Source organism: Culicoides brevitarsis, chromosome 3 (assembly GCF_036172545.1).
Source record: "Culicoides brevitarsis isolate CSIRO-B50_1 chromosome 3, AGI_CSIRO_Cbre_v1, whole genome shotgun sequence".
Taxonomy (NCBI): Eukaryota; Metazoa; Arthropoda; class Insecta; order Diptera; family Ceratopogonidae; genus Culicoides; species Culicoides brevitarsis.
Window position 1 is genome coordinate 12,503,640 of NC_087087.1, and position 17,614 is coordinate 12,521,253.

Here is a 17,614-nt window from a genome sequence, read left to right on the forward strand (position 1 = left end):
TTAATGAGAAAAAAATAATTACCTGGACAAATTAAATAAATTACAATAAAAGGGAAATTATCTCCCGTTTTTTAAGAACTGAAAAAATACAAAAACTCAAGAAGTAAGTTAATTAAATATCAAACATATGGTATCAAAGTACGACGTACTATCTAAAAAGACATTTATTTTATTGTATCCTCTGTTATTATATGTGAGGTGTGTGCATTTGTACTTACTTGTGCAATATTTGAGTGTTTTTTCGGACAAAAGAGTAAAAGACACACCTTTCCTACAATTATTCTTCTTTATAGTTGAAATCATTCACCAAAAAGGCCTAAAAATAAGAAAAAGAAGAATTATTGGAAAAAAAAAAAAAAAAAATAAATATTAAAAAAAAATATATTTAAAAAATATATTAAAAAATGTATTAAAAAAATATATTAAAAAAATATATTAAAAAAAATTTATATAAAAAAATATATTTAAAAAAAATATATTATTAAAATAAATATATTAAAAAAAATATCTAAAAAAAATATATAAAAAAAATATGTTTATCAAAATGTCTGATAAATTAATCTTTTATTACCTAGCGTGTGACATATGAACTTTTGATGCATCCTTTTATTTTTTGGGCATTCTCGCACGTGTATCAGTTTTATGGTATCTCTTTAATGGCACTAAATGGTGATATGTAAGGGTGAATCGAACGCGCGATTATTGTATCAATTTTATTTATTTGCTTTGGAGTTAATAGATTTCGGTTTAATTAACTTTTATTTTTCGTATTTGGGAGATTTTTTCTCAGCTAGGGGTCAAATTTGCTTAAAATTAATACTAAAATTTTTTTTTGTAGTTTTTTTTGCGAAATTTTTTTTTTAATTTTTTTTTTTGTGAAAAAATGATTGATGATGAAAATTTTCAAATGTTTATTTATTTAAAATTTTCGTTTGATTTGGAATTTTTCCCGACATGTCTAATTTTTTGACATTTATTTTTGCGCATTTCGAATTTGAAATAATAATAAAAAATCGAACATGGAAAAAAAAATTTCGCACTCACTAATAAAATCTATTAACAAACATCTGGCGAGAAATTTGCAACAAAAAAACGAAACTAATAATTTAAATTAAAATTTTAACCACATCCCAGACGCATTATAAATAATTATAGGTTCAATGAAGAAATTTTTTTCGGGTAACTGAGGTAATTATTTTTGACAATGTCTCACGCAGCGTTCTTGACAATGACAACATAATAATAATATTAATAAATAAAATATATCAACAAAACGGGAGTCCCTCTTTGCAAAAAAAAAAAGTAACACTCCCATATATCGCATCGAGATATTGACCGCAAAACCGACATATGTAATAAATAATAAATGTACAAAAGTTAATGATTTTTGAATAGTCTCGCAAATTCGGGAGCGAATGTCGTTCATGTGTAGTGAAGTGTGAATCTACCGAGTATATAAATTTAAAAAAAAAATCATACGCAAAATTAAATTAAAAATGCATTAAAGAGAATATTGCAATTCTATTAATAAATATGTGACTCTTGTCAGATATTTCAGACACTGGTTGGCGAGTATTTAAGTGTAAAATTTATTTTTTACAAAAAAACTGAGACATCAAAAGGACTAATTCGCACCAGATGGACCAAAAAAATACTCTTTTTTTTTATTATTGGCTCTAATTCGATTAACAATGTATGTTTAAAACGCATCAAATGCAGCATATGAATAAATATTATACGGTCCAGAGAAATAATCATGTGTTAACTGTTTGTAACATGTGTCGATCAATCATACCGGAGAATATTGAATTTTGACATTTATACAATGCGAGTTTCGATCAATTTTATTTCAATTAGAAGTTGAGGGATAAATCGTGTTTTGATGGATTTCATCTATGAAAACAATGATCTGCTAATAATGTAACAATAACAATGCATTTTAGGGATAAAGTATTGAAAGGAAAAAAAAATAACAGATTACCTGAATTGAGCACGAGATGCAATGAAATAAATTGAGAGGAAAGGTTTTATTGCAATGAATAAAAAATTTTTGGGTTCATTGAGAGCAAATTTGATCGGTCGTATTATTTAAAAAACGATGATAAAAAATTTTGGAATTATTTTTTTAAAAAATGAGCTTAAAAGAATTTTGGAGCTAAAAATTAAAAAAAAAATTGAACTGCACGAATGAAATTTTAAAACAGCTTTTAAGTAAACAAATTAATTAAAGCTCATCTAATTTTTCTTGCTTTAAAAGTTGAAGCATGCTTTTTGAAGGGCAAGAGTGAATGAATGGCTAAGTTGGTGCTTCAAAAATCTCATTTGGATATTTTCAGTCTTCTAATGGGGTAAAGCAAGGTCAATTGTTAACTCATTCGTAATGTATCCCAAACAGTGATTTAGAAAGAAGCAAATTTTTCGTGCCAAAAAGTTATAAGGATTTTCAAAACAGAGAACAATGCCCTAATCCAGCTGAGTTGATTTCGGAATAAGTGTTCAAAACTTTGCTGGGATACAAAATCATCATCATCATGGAATCAATCTGACCCGTTTTTCGCCCATAGGGTACATTCATGATTTTTATTCAACTTTGAGTCAAACGTCATCAATAGTTTTTTTTTCATTTCGCAAATTGAAAAAATTTTGCAATTTTCTTTTTCCTCGAAAGTTCCGGAAATTCTTAACAATTCTTCCATAAAGGTACCATCTCCTTTGTTTGAATTTCCATCATTAATTTGAATTATGTCATCTTCCAGAATGTTTTTCCGTCATTTTTCTCAGCTGCATTTTAATAGGTGTTCTTTGTAGGCTCATTTTAATAAATTCGTTAGACAAAATGTTTAGCTTTGTTTTTGAATTTAGAATGGAGTTAATAACTTATTAAAAGTGCTTAAATTTATTTTTTAAATTAAATTTTCATTAGCAGAAAAAAATTAACTATATTCGTTTCAACGCCTTCTTATATTAATAAAAGCTTTATCTTTTGTATGAAGATTCGAGTCTGTCCTCATATTGAGCAAGGACGCTATCTGGTTCGTCGATGCGCAAGATCTTTTAAATCCCAGAGGTTAGTCAGTTGCCCTTCACCCTTAAGGACAAATGAACATTTCATTGGGAATCACTTAGTTTATCGAAATTAGCTTCGTATTGCGATAAGATTTTGTTGAAAGCCTTAAACTTTTGTGCCATAATGAGTCTTGTTCATGATAGGATATCACAGATATTGGTCTCAATCTATTTTGCTTCTTAATTCATATGGTTGCAGTTTTTTGACTCCCTGTAAGTTGATTTAAAAGTTTGGAAATAATTCACTTAACTACCATTTAAGAGGTTTTTAAGAGTTTCTGAGAAAAAGTTTGAGGTATCAACGGTCAGGCTCCTTCATGAAAGTTTGGAAACAGATTCTTTGTTGCTTTGTAAATTATGACTAGAACGTTAAAACATATTCGTTGCTGGCTTTTTGCTGAAAAATTTAAAGAAACTTCATTAACATACTTACCAAAGCTCATTCGTCATCCAAGCTTCTAAATCTCTTTTGAAGGTTTTTTTTGGTTTAATATCTGAAAAAAAAAACAAAACGATCATTAGGCTGCAATAAAGTTTTTTTTCACAATTTTTTATAGCACCCATCAAATCAAATGCATTTTACCTCATCACACAATTATGACAGTCATGCCAAATTTTCTACCCTTTTTAACACTGACAGATTCGTTCCCGTTCGGAATTAAATGGAAATTAATACTTCTTATTTCTCTCAATAACCGGAACAGTATGGGACAGGAACGTGTAAAAGTGTCTGTTTGTTAATCATCAAATTTATGACACGCTCTATTAAGGGGAGTTTCTAATAGTGAAAGGGATAGTTTTTTCCGCTGTAATGGCAAAGTCATGTTTGATTAAAATTATTAGCTGTGATTCATTTGCTCACCTGATTTTTTTTTTCGTCATGTTACCACACAGCTGTTAGGGTTTTGAACTCACTACCAAAGTTTAAAAAAAACCGGATTTAAACTCATTAAGGATGTTCCCTCATTTTTCATGTAATTAGTTTGGATCTTCATGCCTACACTGCATCTTTTTTCATAGTGAACAAAGAGCTCGTATCTACTACACATTTCCTGGCTGTTTTACTTCCGTGACAGGGACGATTATTTATGACCGAAAAGAAAAGTGTTTGTTTACCCAAAGTAAAGTTTTTCAAAGGACTTTTACCATCATCTCGTCATTAACGTTGGTGGTTGTCTCACCCTTATAGAAAAAGCGACAAAGTATTAAATATTCCTTTTGCTCTCTTCTTTATTTCTTGCACATTTTTTACAAAGTTGTAGCGGGGTATGGCACAGACAGACAATGCAATGTTAACCCCTATGAATACATAAATCATACTTTTCAATACTTTTTATTTTCTTTCACGATAAACTTACGAATTACAAACCGGTTCAACGACGACGCGACATGTCAATACGAAATGGTGAAATTTTTTAGGGATTTGTAACAAACACTGCAAGAGTTCCTTTTATTGTCATTCATAAAAAAAATTTACACAATAAAGGAACTAATGTAATGTGTTTGAATTTATAGCTATTATTACGGGACATTGTAGCGATTCGTTCCTTGTGGCATAAAAAATAAACGAGAGAGAGTGAAAACATAAAAATTACCAAACGACTCGAAAGATGAAAGTAAAATTGTTTTCGTAAATACCAAACAAATACAAATTGTTATATTTTGAGGTGAAATGATTGATGAACTCTACCGGAACGGATTACCTCGTATGCTAATTTGAGTCGGATCCCTTTTTGATGATCAAATTTTTTAAAAAATTTTTATCCCTAAACCTTTAAAGAAAGATATGATCACGAACTCACCTGAAAACTCCTCGATTGATTTTTGAAATGTCATCGCCGCCGCCATTTCGCCGACTGTAAATACGTGACGCTGCATGGATTGTTAATTAATTCAGATTAAAATTCTCGCATGAAACCGGCCAGACGAAAATCATTCGCATAATTTGAAATTCACGTGAATTGTGTGAATACAAAATGCAATAAATGAAGCAGTTTGTCTAGCACGCTAAAAATATCTCAAAAGAACATTTTAAATTTTAATTAAGCCTATTAGAAAATTTGTAACAAACGGTTTTTTTTCTACGAGATGCATAAATAATATAATAAGTGGTGTATTTTCCTTGCTTGTCTACTGCAATAAAAATTATAATTTATACTACATTTAAGAATACTCTTGAACTTTTGCATATTCATTTCATTAACGAACGTTCGTTTTGTCGTTAGAGTTGATTGGATTAGTGCAATTGCCTTGAGAGAAAAATTCTTTTTATGTCATTTACAGTAAAAATTTTGTAAACTTACCAAAAGTTCGTTTTAAATTACTAAATCCATATCTGGGTCACATCTCATTCCTCAATTTCTCCTATTACCATTCTGTTCTATGTTTGTTTGTTTAGTTATTTAATTTGCCCTAAGCTGTTGTTCTTGTTTTTTTCATCTTTTCTGTATTTCATTCATCAAAATAACCAACTCTAAATGATGAATGGTCGAGTATCGAATGTCACAGTTGAACTCCCCGAACTCCCACATATCAATCTTCCTTTTATCTAACAATTTGTTTGAAAAATTTACTTTACAAGCCGCTCCTCTAATTGTTCATTGTTATTTTATTTTCTTTAACAATAAACGATCCTTTATTCCAGGATGAGGACACCCATTCAGTTTGTGGGTTTGAGATAAATTGAGACACTTGTAAAATAAAAGGATTAGTTACCCGTATCCGGCACTTTTGATGTTTTTTTTTTTGCAAAACTACATTTTATTATTTTGTTTATCTTGCTAAGTTTAAAAAAAAATGAGATGAAGATGAAGGAAAATATTGATCTACTTTATATTTCACTCGCATAAAATAACAATCCTTTTTATTATGATATCATCATCATCATCAAGCAATCCACTTGAAACGAAAACAAGATAACAATCACATTGTTGGAGGGAATTCGTCTGAAGATGTTTGCTAAAAACATTCAATTTGCTTCGACACCTGTTACATTTACAGAACGTTTTTCGTTCCATTGAGTAAGCGAGCGCATGATACATACGTATGATATCTAAAAGGTAGATTGCCTTTGGTAATATTTTATTTATTATCCTTCGTCTTCCTTACACAACACAGACTAATGTTTACATCTAACGATATTCAGACGAATGAAGCAACAAGTGTTTCTCAGTGAACACATCTCTCTCGGAAATATTTATATTAGAAAGAGAGGCATTCATTCAAATTTATTATTCAACTCAGATGTAAACCGCTGAATGAAAACAAGGGCCGTGATGTTATTTTTTTACGAAAATTTTTTATACGGGTGCGTCTAATCAAAATGAAACTGATACCCTTTAATTCATTGATATTCTCGAGAACATGAGAGAATGTATTGATTAAAGTCGTTAAAAAACAATTAAATTGAATCAATGTTTGATTATGTTGCCAATGATAATAAACAAGGCAAATGTTCGTTACATGGTCCCTTATAGTAATTGCAATTGGAAAAAATTAACTAGACGAAACGAGATTTTTATCGCGTTGATTTGTTTTGTTTTCTAATGAATTTTGAAGGAGATTGTGAAAATTTTAAAAAAATTGCTATGTAAAGCAATTTTCTTCTATAGTAAAAAATTGCTATTGATGTCTGTCTGTAAATAAAAAGAATTTAAAATTATTTAAGACAAAAATCTAAGCAAATATTGTTTAAATTTAAATAATTTTTATATAAAACGTTGTAATTTTTATAAGATTTACATTCATCCTTAGGAAAAGTTTTAAAGGAAAAAATACTAATTTTTTCTATTTTTTTCGTGACCTTTTTGTTTAAGTTTTTATATTTTTTTCAGGTCAAAAATGCTTCTTTGGTGTTGTTTTTACATTTAATTTATTTGTGACGTTTCGGCACTTTTTTATGAACCTCGTGCCATTATCAAGCAATTCTTATGTAAGAAACAAAAATAAAGAACACAAAAATTAAAATTTTAAAGAGCTTTATGCTTAAAGCAAGTGTCAAATGCGACTACTTGTTAGCGCGCTACTGAATAAAAAGATTACTAAAGAAGACTTAAGAAATCTTGTGAAATAGTAAAAAGGTATATTAAGAAGACTTTGGCTCAAGGCAAGGTATATCACTTTTGTCTGTAAAAAAATTCTGCAAATAGTCAAATTTTGATTTAGAACTGTTGTCTTATGTTTGGCATTTGATAATAATACGATTTTATGCATTTTTGGAATTTAATCTGAAAATCAGTTTAAACATAGATCTTGTATTGTGGTCGAAATTTTTTCAATCGAACATTTTTACATGCGTGAATTTTGTAGAAGATTTTCCAACTTGACGCAGATACTCTACAAAGTTCTCAAAATGTTCTTTGCCGGGTTTAAGGAAAGAGCAGTTCATTGGTATAATTGTTGTCCTTTAACCTAAAAAGTAGTAAGCTGAAAAACATTTTTAATCGAAGGTCCTTTAAGAGTTTTAAGTATCAAGTGTTTGGTCTCAAACTTTTTTATGACCTTTCTGAATGAAATATGAAGTAATGTCTGAAAAAAAAATAATTTAAAAAAATTATGATAGAGAAGTATAAAATACGCTCACATGACTTCCATTTATTGACTTATCGTCGAGTCTTTGTACCTTCATTAAAATTTTTCCTCTTTTTCAGCAAATCAATCCAAATGCGTGAAACATTCTCTACCACAATGGATACGACAACGACGCTCACTGGTCGCAAAGGTTACTTCGTAACACGACAAAATCTCATCATCTTTTCTGGCATCGTTTGTTGTTGTCTTCTCGCCACGGCACTTCTCATGTACAACATCAAGCCGTGCACCGATAATTGTCGCAATCACAATTGTCTCCACAGTCATCAATCATTTACCTCCTCGGATGGCGTCATCATGGCAGCTAGCACGACTCACAGTACGGGCGCGATGCAAAACAATACCATCAACGAAGAAGACGAAGAGTCTGAAGATGAACCCTTTTCCACGGCACTTCCTGAAAACCTTGAAAAAATCAACATGCGCTTACCTAAACATGTAATTCCAAGCACGTATGACATCAAGTTGATCCCTTTTATGATGGAGAATAACTTCACTTTCATCGGCGAAGTGAAAATTATCGTGAAAATTGTCGAAGAAGCAAAAAACATTACGCTTCATAGTTTGGATTTAGTAATCAATGAAGTTGAAGTCCGTTATTTGAACGATTCTGAAATGAAAATTGAAATTAGTAACAAACGTCATGACATTTTAAATCAATTTTACATCCTTGAATTTGATGAATTTCTGCCAAAAGGCTCTTATGAACTGCATTTCAAGTACGAAGGAGCCTTAAATGATGATCTGCAAGGATTTTATCGCAGTTCGTACACCGTCAATGGCGAAAAACGTTGGTTAGCCACAACGCAGTTTCAACCAACTTTCTTCCGGAGTGCTGTTCCATCATTTGATGAGCCCGCGTTGAAGGCCCGATTCACAATCAGCATTGCACGACCTTCGCATTTGGTTTCCTTGTCGAATATGCCGAAAGTCAATTCAGTTAAATTGTAAGTAAAATGCACTTTTATCAGTTGACGATGACTTTTTTAAGATTTTAAGTGCCTTTAATTGCCAACTAATTTATTCTACTGCTTTTTTTGACGATAATTGAAGTAGATTGATTTCGCATGCGGATTATCGCTCACATGAATATTAAAATAAATTAAGGCCGGTACAAAATTTAAAAATGTTTCCGGTTTTACAGATTTAAAATTTTTAAAAATTTCAAAATACCTGAAAAAATTAAAAAATATAACTTTTTATCAATTTTCTTAAAATTTGCATATTTTTGTACAGAACCTTATTAAACTTAAGTTAAGTTTGACTTAAGCCAGTTAAAGTTTATTAAACTTAATTTAATTTTTTATTTATTTTTATACAAAAAAATATATTTTTCCTCAAAATTCGGTTGTTAAGTTCAAAAACTTTTGACTAGACTTATTTCAAACTTTTGTTAAATTTAAGTTTAAGTCAAAATATTTGTTCAAAACTACGGTTTGAGTCACATAAGTTTTGAAAGCTTAAGTCAAAGTCTTAAGTTTTGTATCTTTGCCATTTTCTAAAAATTTTCATAAGGTTTTGAAAATTTATAAATATCAAAGAATAATTTTCTTTTGAAAATTAATGAATTTTTACCAAATTTTAACTATAAATTTTAAACTTAGGCCGCTCCAAATTTTTTTCTAAAGCCGAAAATCTAATGGGGCAAAATCAAAAAAAAATGTGGAAAACTTCATCAAAATTGATCATTTTTTTTATCTTTTTCCATATTTTTTTAAGAAAATAGGCCGCTCCAAATTTATTTCGAACTTTTTGTCCCTTTTTGAAAAAAATTTTGACGAAGAAAATTCATGTTAAAATACGATTTTCAATACAAAAATTCTTAAAAATTAAAATTTTTTAAAAAAATTTGCAAAATTTCTTGAAAAAATATGAAAAAAAAACAAAAAACGATCAATTTTGATGAAATTTTTAACTTTTTTTTTTATTTTGCCCCATTGGATTTTCGACTTTTGAAATGGGGCATGGGAAAAAAAGTTCAAAAAAAAAATTTGGAGCGGCCTTATCAAAAATTTTTTAAAATATTTTCAGATTTTAAAACAAAAACAAAAAAATTATTAAAAAAGAAAGTTTAACATAAAATTTCTTCTATAAAAATATTTAAAATTTTTTTATTTAAATTTTTTCAAAAACTGCCAAAGAAGGGCCAAAATTCGTTAAAATTATGTCATTTTGTATGAAAAAGTATTTCAAAAATTTTTATTTTATTTTGCCCCTCCCAATTTTGAAAACAATCTTTTGGGACAAAAACATTGAAAAAAATTTAGAGCGGCCTTATTTTAAATAAAATTTAAATTTTTTTGAAGAAAATTTTTCAAAATAATTGCAAAATTTGTACAAATTCTTAAATTTTGAGAAATTCAATATTAAGAACTTTCGCAAAAATTTAAAGAAAGAAAAAATCGAAAACATTTTTGATTATTGTGATGGCCTAATTTCTCTTCTTTTTTTCACTTCAATAGATCGGCAGTCGACAATTACATGCTGGATATCTACGAGGAATCAGTACCGATGAGCACGTATTTGGTAGCCTTCGTAATTTGCGATTTCAAGAGTTTATCATTGGGCAATGTCTCTGTTTGGGCTCGTCCGGAAGCGATTCAATCAGCTTCCTATGCACTTAAAATCGGAGTAAAATTATTAGAATTCCTCGAGACGTTCTTCAATGTTTCATATCCCTTACCGAAAACCGACATGATCGCTTTGCCCGATTTTTCCTCAGGCGCTATGGAGAATTTTGGATTGGTGACATATCGCGGTAAAAAAATTTTTATCAAAAATTCTTCAAAAATTTAATAAAATTTTTTTAGAAACTGCGTTACTTTACGATGAAGACGTCTCCGCTTGCAGCAACAAACAACGAGTCGCAATCGTGGTTTCACACGAACTTGGGCATCAATGGTTCGGAAATCTCGTAACTCCAACTTGGTGGACCGATTTATGGTTGAATGAAGGTTTCGCATCGTACATGGAATACCTCGGTGTGGATGCTGTCGAGCCAGAATGGAAGCCGCTGGATCAATTTGTCGTCAATGAAGTTCATTCTGTGTTTTCGTTGGACGTTTTGGAGAACTCTCATCCGATTTCCGTCAAAGAAGTCGAAAATCCAGATGAAATTAATGAAATTTTCGATAGAATCTCGTATGCGAAGGGAGCTGCGATACTTCGGATGTTGGCAAGTTTCCTAACTGACAAGGTCTTTAGAAGTGGATTGTCCAATTATCTGCAACAAATGTAAGAATTTCATTGAAAATTATAAAAAAATTAGATTTTCATAAAAAAAATTAATTTTAGGTCCTTCCAAAACGCCGAACAAGACGATTTATGGCGATTTTTAACGGAAGCCGCTCGTGACAACGGAATTTTTGACGAAAATTTATCGGTAAAAGAGATAATGGATACCTGGACCCTTCAAACCGGATTTCCCGTTGTCACTTTTGAGCGAAATTATGACAATGATTCATTCGTTATTCGACAGGTATGTGAAAAATCAATTTTTCTTATCACAAAATGACATTCCAAAAAATTTTTAGGAGCGATTCACGTTGCAACGAAGCAAAAATTCCTCACAATTTAACGAGACATGGTGGATTCCGATTACTTACACGACAGCCAAGGCTCCTCAGTTCACGGATACCAAGCCAAGTACCTGGATGCGACGCGATAAGAGCATTGTAGTTGCAGATCATCGATTGCAGGACAACGAATGGCTTTTGGCGAACTTGTTGGAGACCGGATACTACAGAGTTAATTATGACAAGCGAAATTGGAACATGTTGACGCAACATTTGATGGATCCAAAGAGATATCAAGAGATCGCGACTACAAATAGAGCTCAATTGATTGAAGATGCGTTGAATTTGGCACGTGCTGGATACTTGGACTACAGAATTGCGTTGGATGTCACGCAATATTTGTCGCATGAGGATGAATATGTGCCATGGAAGGCGGCAATTAGTGCATTAAGCTTTTTAGATGGCATGTTGATCAAGAGGGAGGACTATTCTCTGTTCAAAGTAAGATTTATTAACTTTCAAACTGCCATTTTTTGAATGGACATTTACAAATTTCTCAAAAAATTGATGAAAAATCTTGAAAAAAATTGAATTTTTACCAAATTTCATATATTTTTTGACAAAAAAAGCATTTAAATTATAAGAAATCGATTTTTTATATTTTTAACGGTCATTTTTTGAATTGACATTTACAAATTTTAGCTCTAAATTGTCAAACATTAAAAAAGTTTTGAATTTTTAGACAATTTCCAGGCAGTTTTCATCAAAAATTGGTAGAAATTGTTATTTAAAGATGAAAATTTTTAAATGTCAATTCAAAAAATGACCGTTAAAAAATTTCAAATTATTTTTTTTTCGTTAATTCAAAAGCTTTTATCCATTTTTTTTCAAAATTAGCATAAAAATTTGCAAAAAAAATTCAAACTAATCCTTTAAAATTAAACATTTTTGAAGATTTTTATAACAATATTTGAAAAATTCGCAAATGTCAGTTTAAAAAATGTCCGTTAAATTTTTTTAAATTAATTTTTTTGTCAAAAAGGAAATTCATGTTTGTCTTGAAATCAAAGTTTTCGTTTCGAATTTGACTTTTTCATATATTTTTTGAAAAATTTTAAAAATGTCAATTCAAAAAATTACCGTTAAAAATTTGAAAATCGCTTTTTGCTAATTCAAACACTTTAAAATCACAAAAATAACTCAAAAATCTCATTTTTTTTAGGAATATTACCTTCACATCATCAATCCAATTTACAACGACGTCGGTTTCGATGATCCTAAAAACAGTTCCTTACTCACCGTGTACAAAAGAGTTGAAATTCTATCGGAAGCGTGTCACCTTGGAATGCCCGAATGCATTCACAGTTGCATGAGACAGTATCACATGTGGATTCACGAGCCTTTGCCCGATTTAAACAATCCGTAAGTCATTTAAAATTAAATTTTTCTCAAAATTTCCTTAAAATTTTCTTTTAGAATCTCACCAAATTTGAAAAATATCGTTTATTGCATGGCAATCAAGTACGGCGACCAAACGGAATGGGATTTTGCGTGGCAGCGATACCTCAAAGCGACAGTTTCAAGCGAAAAAGAGATTTTACTCACCGCATTAGGTTGCAGTCGCGAGACTTGGATCCTCAAGCGATACCTGGAATGGTCAATTTCGGGTCAGCATGGCATCCGGAAGCAAGATGTCTTTAGAGTTTTTGCTTCCGTGTCGAATAGTGTCGTTGGACAGAAGATTGCATTCGATTTTGTTCGCGAAAATTGGGCGAGACTCAAGAAATAGTGAGAAATTTTAACTTTTTCATGACAAATTTCAGCATTTATTGAGGTTTTTCCGTTTCAGCTTTGGTCAACCGATGTCTAATTTGAATCACATCATCAAATACGTGACGAGACGCTTGAATAATCAATTCGAATTGGAAGAGGTTTGTCCTTGAAAAACTTAAATTTCAACAAAAATCAATAATTTTTAATTTTTTTGTAGTTAAAAGTCTTCGCCAAGGCCCACATGAACGAAACAGGCCGCACATTGAAGCTCGCACTCGAACAAACCGAAGCCAGCATCGCTTGGATGGACAAGAATTACAAAACAATCGTCGCGTGGCTGGCCGAACAAGTCGACAAACTAGAGAAAAACCAAATTTAAGCAAAATTTAAGCCATTTTTAAGTAAAAAAAACTGTACTTTATCGCAAATGCTTTGAAAATTCATCATAGTTAAGTCACTTATTTTAAATATAAGACTGTGTTAAGCTCGATGTATGTAAAAAAAAAGTATATTTTTTATTGTTAATTTTAAGCAAGAGAGAAATGTAACAGAAAATTTATTAGATGAAATTCCCATCAGTGTCTATTCTAAGCCAGTATTTTAAATTTCAACTCGACTTTCAAGGTTTAAGTCCCTTAAATAATTTTTACAGATGAAAAATTTGACAAATGTCATAAATTTATAGAAAAAAAATTAATTTTTGAGTAATTTTTTGACAAAATTGCAGTTGAAATTAAAATTTTATTGAAAATTTATGACAGCTGTCAAATTTTTGAAAGTAAAAAAATAAAGAGACTTACCTGATCAGTCAAAATGTGCTTTTAATAAAAATAAAATGTAATTAAAATTGGTTTTTGATAGAAAAAATTGAATGAAGGCAACCTTGAAGTCTTGAATAGGTAATTATTCAATTTTAGCTTTGAAATCCATCAAAAGTTGGTTGAAAAGTGACTTGAGGAAAAAAGTACGATTTTTGCTCCTCATATGATAAAATCGTACTTTTTTTTATTTCATCAAAATTCGATCAGATATCAATGGAAATCATCTTCAGAATGAATATTTATTAAATTTTAGCTTTGAAACCCATCAAAAATTGGTTGAAAATTGACTTGAGAAAAAAAGTACGATTTTTGCTCCTCATATGATAAAATCGTACTTTTTTTTATTTCATCAAAAATCGACCAGATATGCATGGAAATCATCTTTAGAATGAATATTTATTCAATTTTAGCTTTGAAATCCATCAAAAGTTGGTTGAAAATTGACTTGAGAAAAAAAGTACGATTTTTGCTCCTCATATGATAAAATCGTAAATGCAAAATCATCTTCAGAATGAATATTTATTCAATTTTAGCTTTGAAATCCATCAAAAGTTGGTTGAAACTTGACGTGAGAAAAAAAGTACGATTTTTGCTCCTCATATGATAAAATCGTACTTTTTTTTATTTCATCAAAAATCGACCAGATATGCATGGAAATCATCTTCAGAATGAATATTTATTCAATTTTAGCTTTGAAATCCATCAAAAGTTGGTTGAAACTTGACGTGAGAAAAAAAGTACGATTTTTGCTCCTCATATGATAATTTCAATCGACCAGATATGCATGGAAATCATCTTCAGAATGAATAATTATTCAATTTTAGCTTTGAAATTCATCAAAAGTTGGTTGAAACTTGACGTTAGAAAAAAAGTACGATTTTTGCTCCTCATATGAAAAATCGTACCAGACCAGATATGCATGCATGGAAATCATCTTTGAAATCCATCAAAAGAATGACGTGATATTTATTTCAAAAAATTTTAGAAATCATTTGAAATCCATCATCAAAAGTTGGTTGAAACTTGACGTGAGAAAAAAACAACGATTTTTGCTCCTCATATGGAAAAATCGTTGTTTTTTTTATTTCTTCAAAAATCGACCAGATATGCATGGAAATCATCTTCAGAATGAATATTTATTCAATTTTAGCTTTGAAATCCATCAAAAGTTGGTTGAAACTTGACGTGAGAAAAAAAGTACGATTTTTGCTCCTCATATGATAAAATCGTACTTTTTTTTTATTTCATCAAAAATCGACCAGATATGCATGGAAATCATCTTTAGAATGCATATTTATTCAATTTTAGCTTTGAAATCCATCAAAAGTTGGTTGAAACTTGACGTTTTTTGCTCCTCAAACTTCGACCAGATATGCATGGAAATCATCTTCAGAATGCATATTTATTCAATTTTAGCTTTGAAATCCATCAAAAGTTGGTTGAAACTTGACGTGAGAAAAAAACAACGGTTTTTGCTCCTCATATGAAAAAATCGTTGTTTTTTTTATTTCATCAAAAATCGACCAGATATGCATGGAAATCATCTTCAGAATGAATATTTATTCAATTTTAGCTTTGAAATCCATCAAAAGTTGGTTGAAACTTGACGTGAGAAAAAAAGTACGATTTTTGCTCCTCATATGATAAAATCGTACTTTTTTTTTATTTCATCAAAAATCGACCAGATATGCATGGAAATCATCTTCAGAATGAATATTTATTCAATTTTAGCTTTGAAATCCATCAAAAGTTGGTTGAAAAGTGACTTGAGAAAAAAAGTACGATTTTTGCTCCTCATATGATAAAATCGTTGTTTTTTTTATTTCATAAAAAATCGACCAGATATGCATGGAAATTATTTTTAGAATGCATAAATATTCAATTTTAGCTTTGAAACCCATCAAATATTGGTTGAAAATTGACTTGAGAAAAAAGTACGATTTTTGCTCCTCATATGATAAAATCGTTTTTTTTTTATTTCATCAAAAATCGACCAGATATGCATGGAAATCATCTTTAGAATGCATAATTATTCAATTTTAGCTTTGAAATCCATCAAAAGTTGGTTGAAACTTGACGTGAGAAAAAAAGTACGATTTTTGCTCCTCATATGATAAAATCGTACTTTTTTTTTATTTCATCAAAAATCGACCAGATATGCATGGAAATCATCTTTAGAATGCATATTTATTCAATTTTAGCTTTGAAATCCATCAAAAGTTGGTTGAAACTTGACGTGAGAAAAAAAGTACGATTTTTGCTCCTCATATGATAAAATCGTACTTTTTTTTATTTCATCAAAAATCGACCAGATATGCATGGAAATCATCTTTAGAATGCATATTTATTCAATTTTAGCTTTGAAATCCATCAAAAGTTGGTTGAAACTTGACGTGAGAAAAAAACAACGATTTTTACTCCTCATATGATAAAATCGTTTTTTTTTTTTTTATTTCATCAAAAATCGACCAGATATGCATGGAAATCATCTTTAGAATGCATAATTATTCAATTTTAGCTTTGAAATCCATCAAAAGTTGGTTGAAACTTGACGTGAGAAAAAAACAACGATTTTTGCTCCTCATATGATAAAATCGTTGTTTTTTTTATTTCATCAAAAATCGACCAGATATGCATGGAAATCATCTTCAGAATGCATAATTATTCAATTTTAGCTTTGAAATTCATCAAAAGTTGGTTGAAACTTGACGTTAGAAAAAAACAACGGTTTTTGCTCCTCATATTAAAAAATCGTTGTTTTTTTTATTTCATCAAAAATCGACCAGATATGCATGGAAATCATCTTCAGAATGCATAATTATTCAATTTTAGCTTTGAAATCCATCAAAAGTTGGTTGAAACTTGACGTGAGAAAAAAAGTACGATTTTTGCTCCTCATATGATAAAATCGTACTTTTTTTTATTTCATCAAAAATCGACCAGATATGCATGGAAATCATCTTTAGAATGAATATTTATTAACTTTTAGCTTTGAAACCCATCAAAAGTTGGTTGAAAATTGACGTGAGAAAAAAATTACAGATATGCATGGAAATCATCTTCAGAATGCATATTTATTCAATTTTAGCAAATTTTAATTTCATCAAGATTGAAATTTTTAAAATCGTTGTTTTTTTTATTTCATCAAAAATCGACCAGATTTAGAATCATCTTTAGAATGCATATTATTCAATTTTAGCTTTGAAATCCATCAAAAGTTGGTTGAAACTTGACGAATAATTATTCAATTTTAGCTTTGAAATCCATCAAAAGTTGGTTGAAACTTGACGTGAGAAAAAAACAACGGTTTTTGCTCCTCATATGATAAAATCGTTTTTTTTTTATTTCATCAAAAATCGACCAGATATGCATGGAAATCATCTTCAGAATGCATATTTATTCAATTTTAGCTTTGAAATCCATCAAAAGTTGGTTGAAACTTGACGTGAGAAAAAAAGTACGATTTTTGCTCCTCATATGATAAAATCGTACTTTTTTTTTATTTCATCAAAAATCGACCAGATATGCATGGAAATCATCTTTAGAATGCATAATTATTCAATTTTAGCTTTGAAATCCATCAAAAGTTGGTTGAAACTTGACGTGAGAAAAAAACAACGGTTTTTGCTCCTCATATGAAAAAATCGTTGTTTTTTTTATTTTTTCAAAAATCGACCAGATATGCATGGAAATCATCTTTAGAATGCATAATTATTCAATTTTAGCTTTGAAATCCATCAAAAGTTGGTTGAAACTTGACGTGAGAAAAAAAGTACGATTTTTGCTCCTCATATGATAAAATCGTACTTTTTTTTTATTTCATCAAAAATCGACCAGATATGCATGGAA

At 29.8% G+C, this 17,614-nt stretch overlaps 1 protein-coding gene across 1 annotated transcript; it reads left to right on the forward strand.

Annotated features, from left to right (window-relative positions):
- The first annotated feature begins 37 nt into the window (after nt 1-37).
- Nucleotides 38-13,534, forward strand: LOC134835924 (aminopeptidase N). Its single transcript, XM_063850948.1, has 10 exons — nt 38-103; nt 7,716-8,603; nt 10,119-10,414; nt 10,467-10,890; nt 10,951-11,134; nt 11,190-11,672; nt 12,394-12,593; nt 12,648-12,959; nt 13,021-13,102; nt 13,162-13,534. Exons 2-10 carry the CDS (start codon nt 7,729-7,731, stop codon nt 13,321-13,323), a joined length of 3,018 nt encoding a protein of 1,005 aa, XP_063707018.1. The 5' UTR covers nt 38-103; nt 7,716-7,728; the 3' UTR covers nt 13,324-13,534.
- Nucleotides 13,535-17,614: the final 4,080 nt, after the last annotated feature.

What these genes read in the sequence shown, in the direction of transcription:
- LOC134835924 (XM_063850948.1), top strand. Translation starts at nt 7,729, where the DNA reads ATGCGTGAAACATTCTCTACCACAATGGATACGACAACGACGCTCACT. An exon ending in AGGACTATTCTCTGTTCAAA is followed by an intron (nt 11,673 to 12,393) that starts GTAAGATTTATT and finishes CATTTTTTTTAG; the next exon opens with GAATATTACCTTCACATCAT. An exon ending in TTGCCCGATTTAAACAATCC is followed by an intron (nt 12,594 to 12,647) that starts GTAAGTCATTTA and finishes ATTTTCTTTTAG; the next exon opens with AATCTCACCAAATTTGAAAA.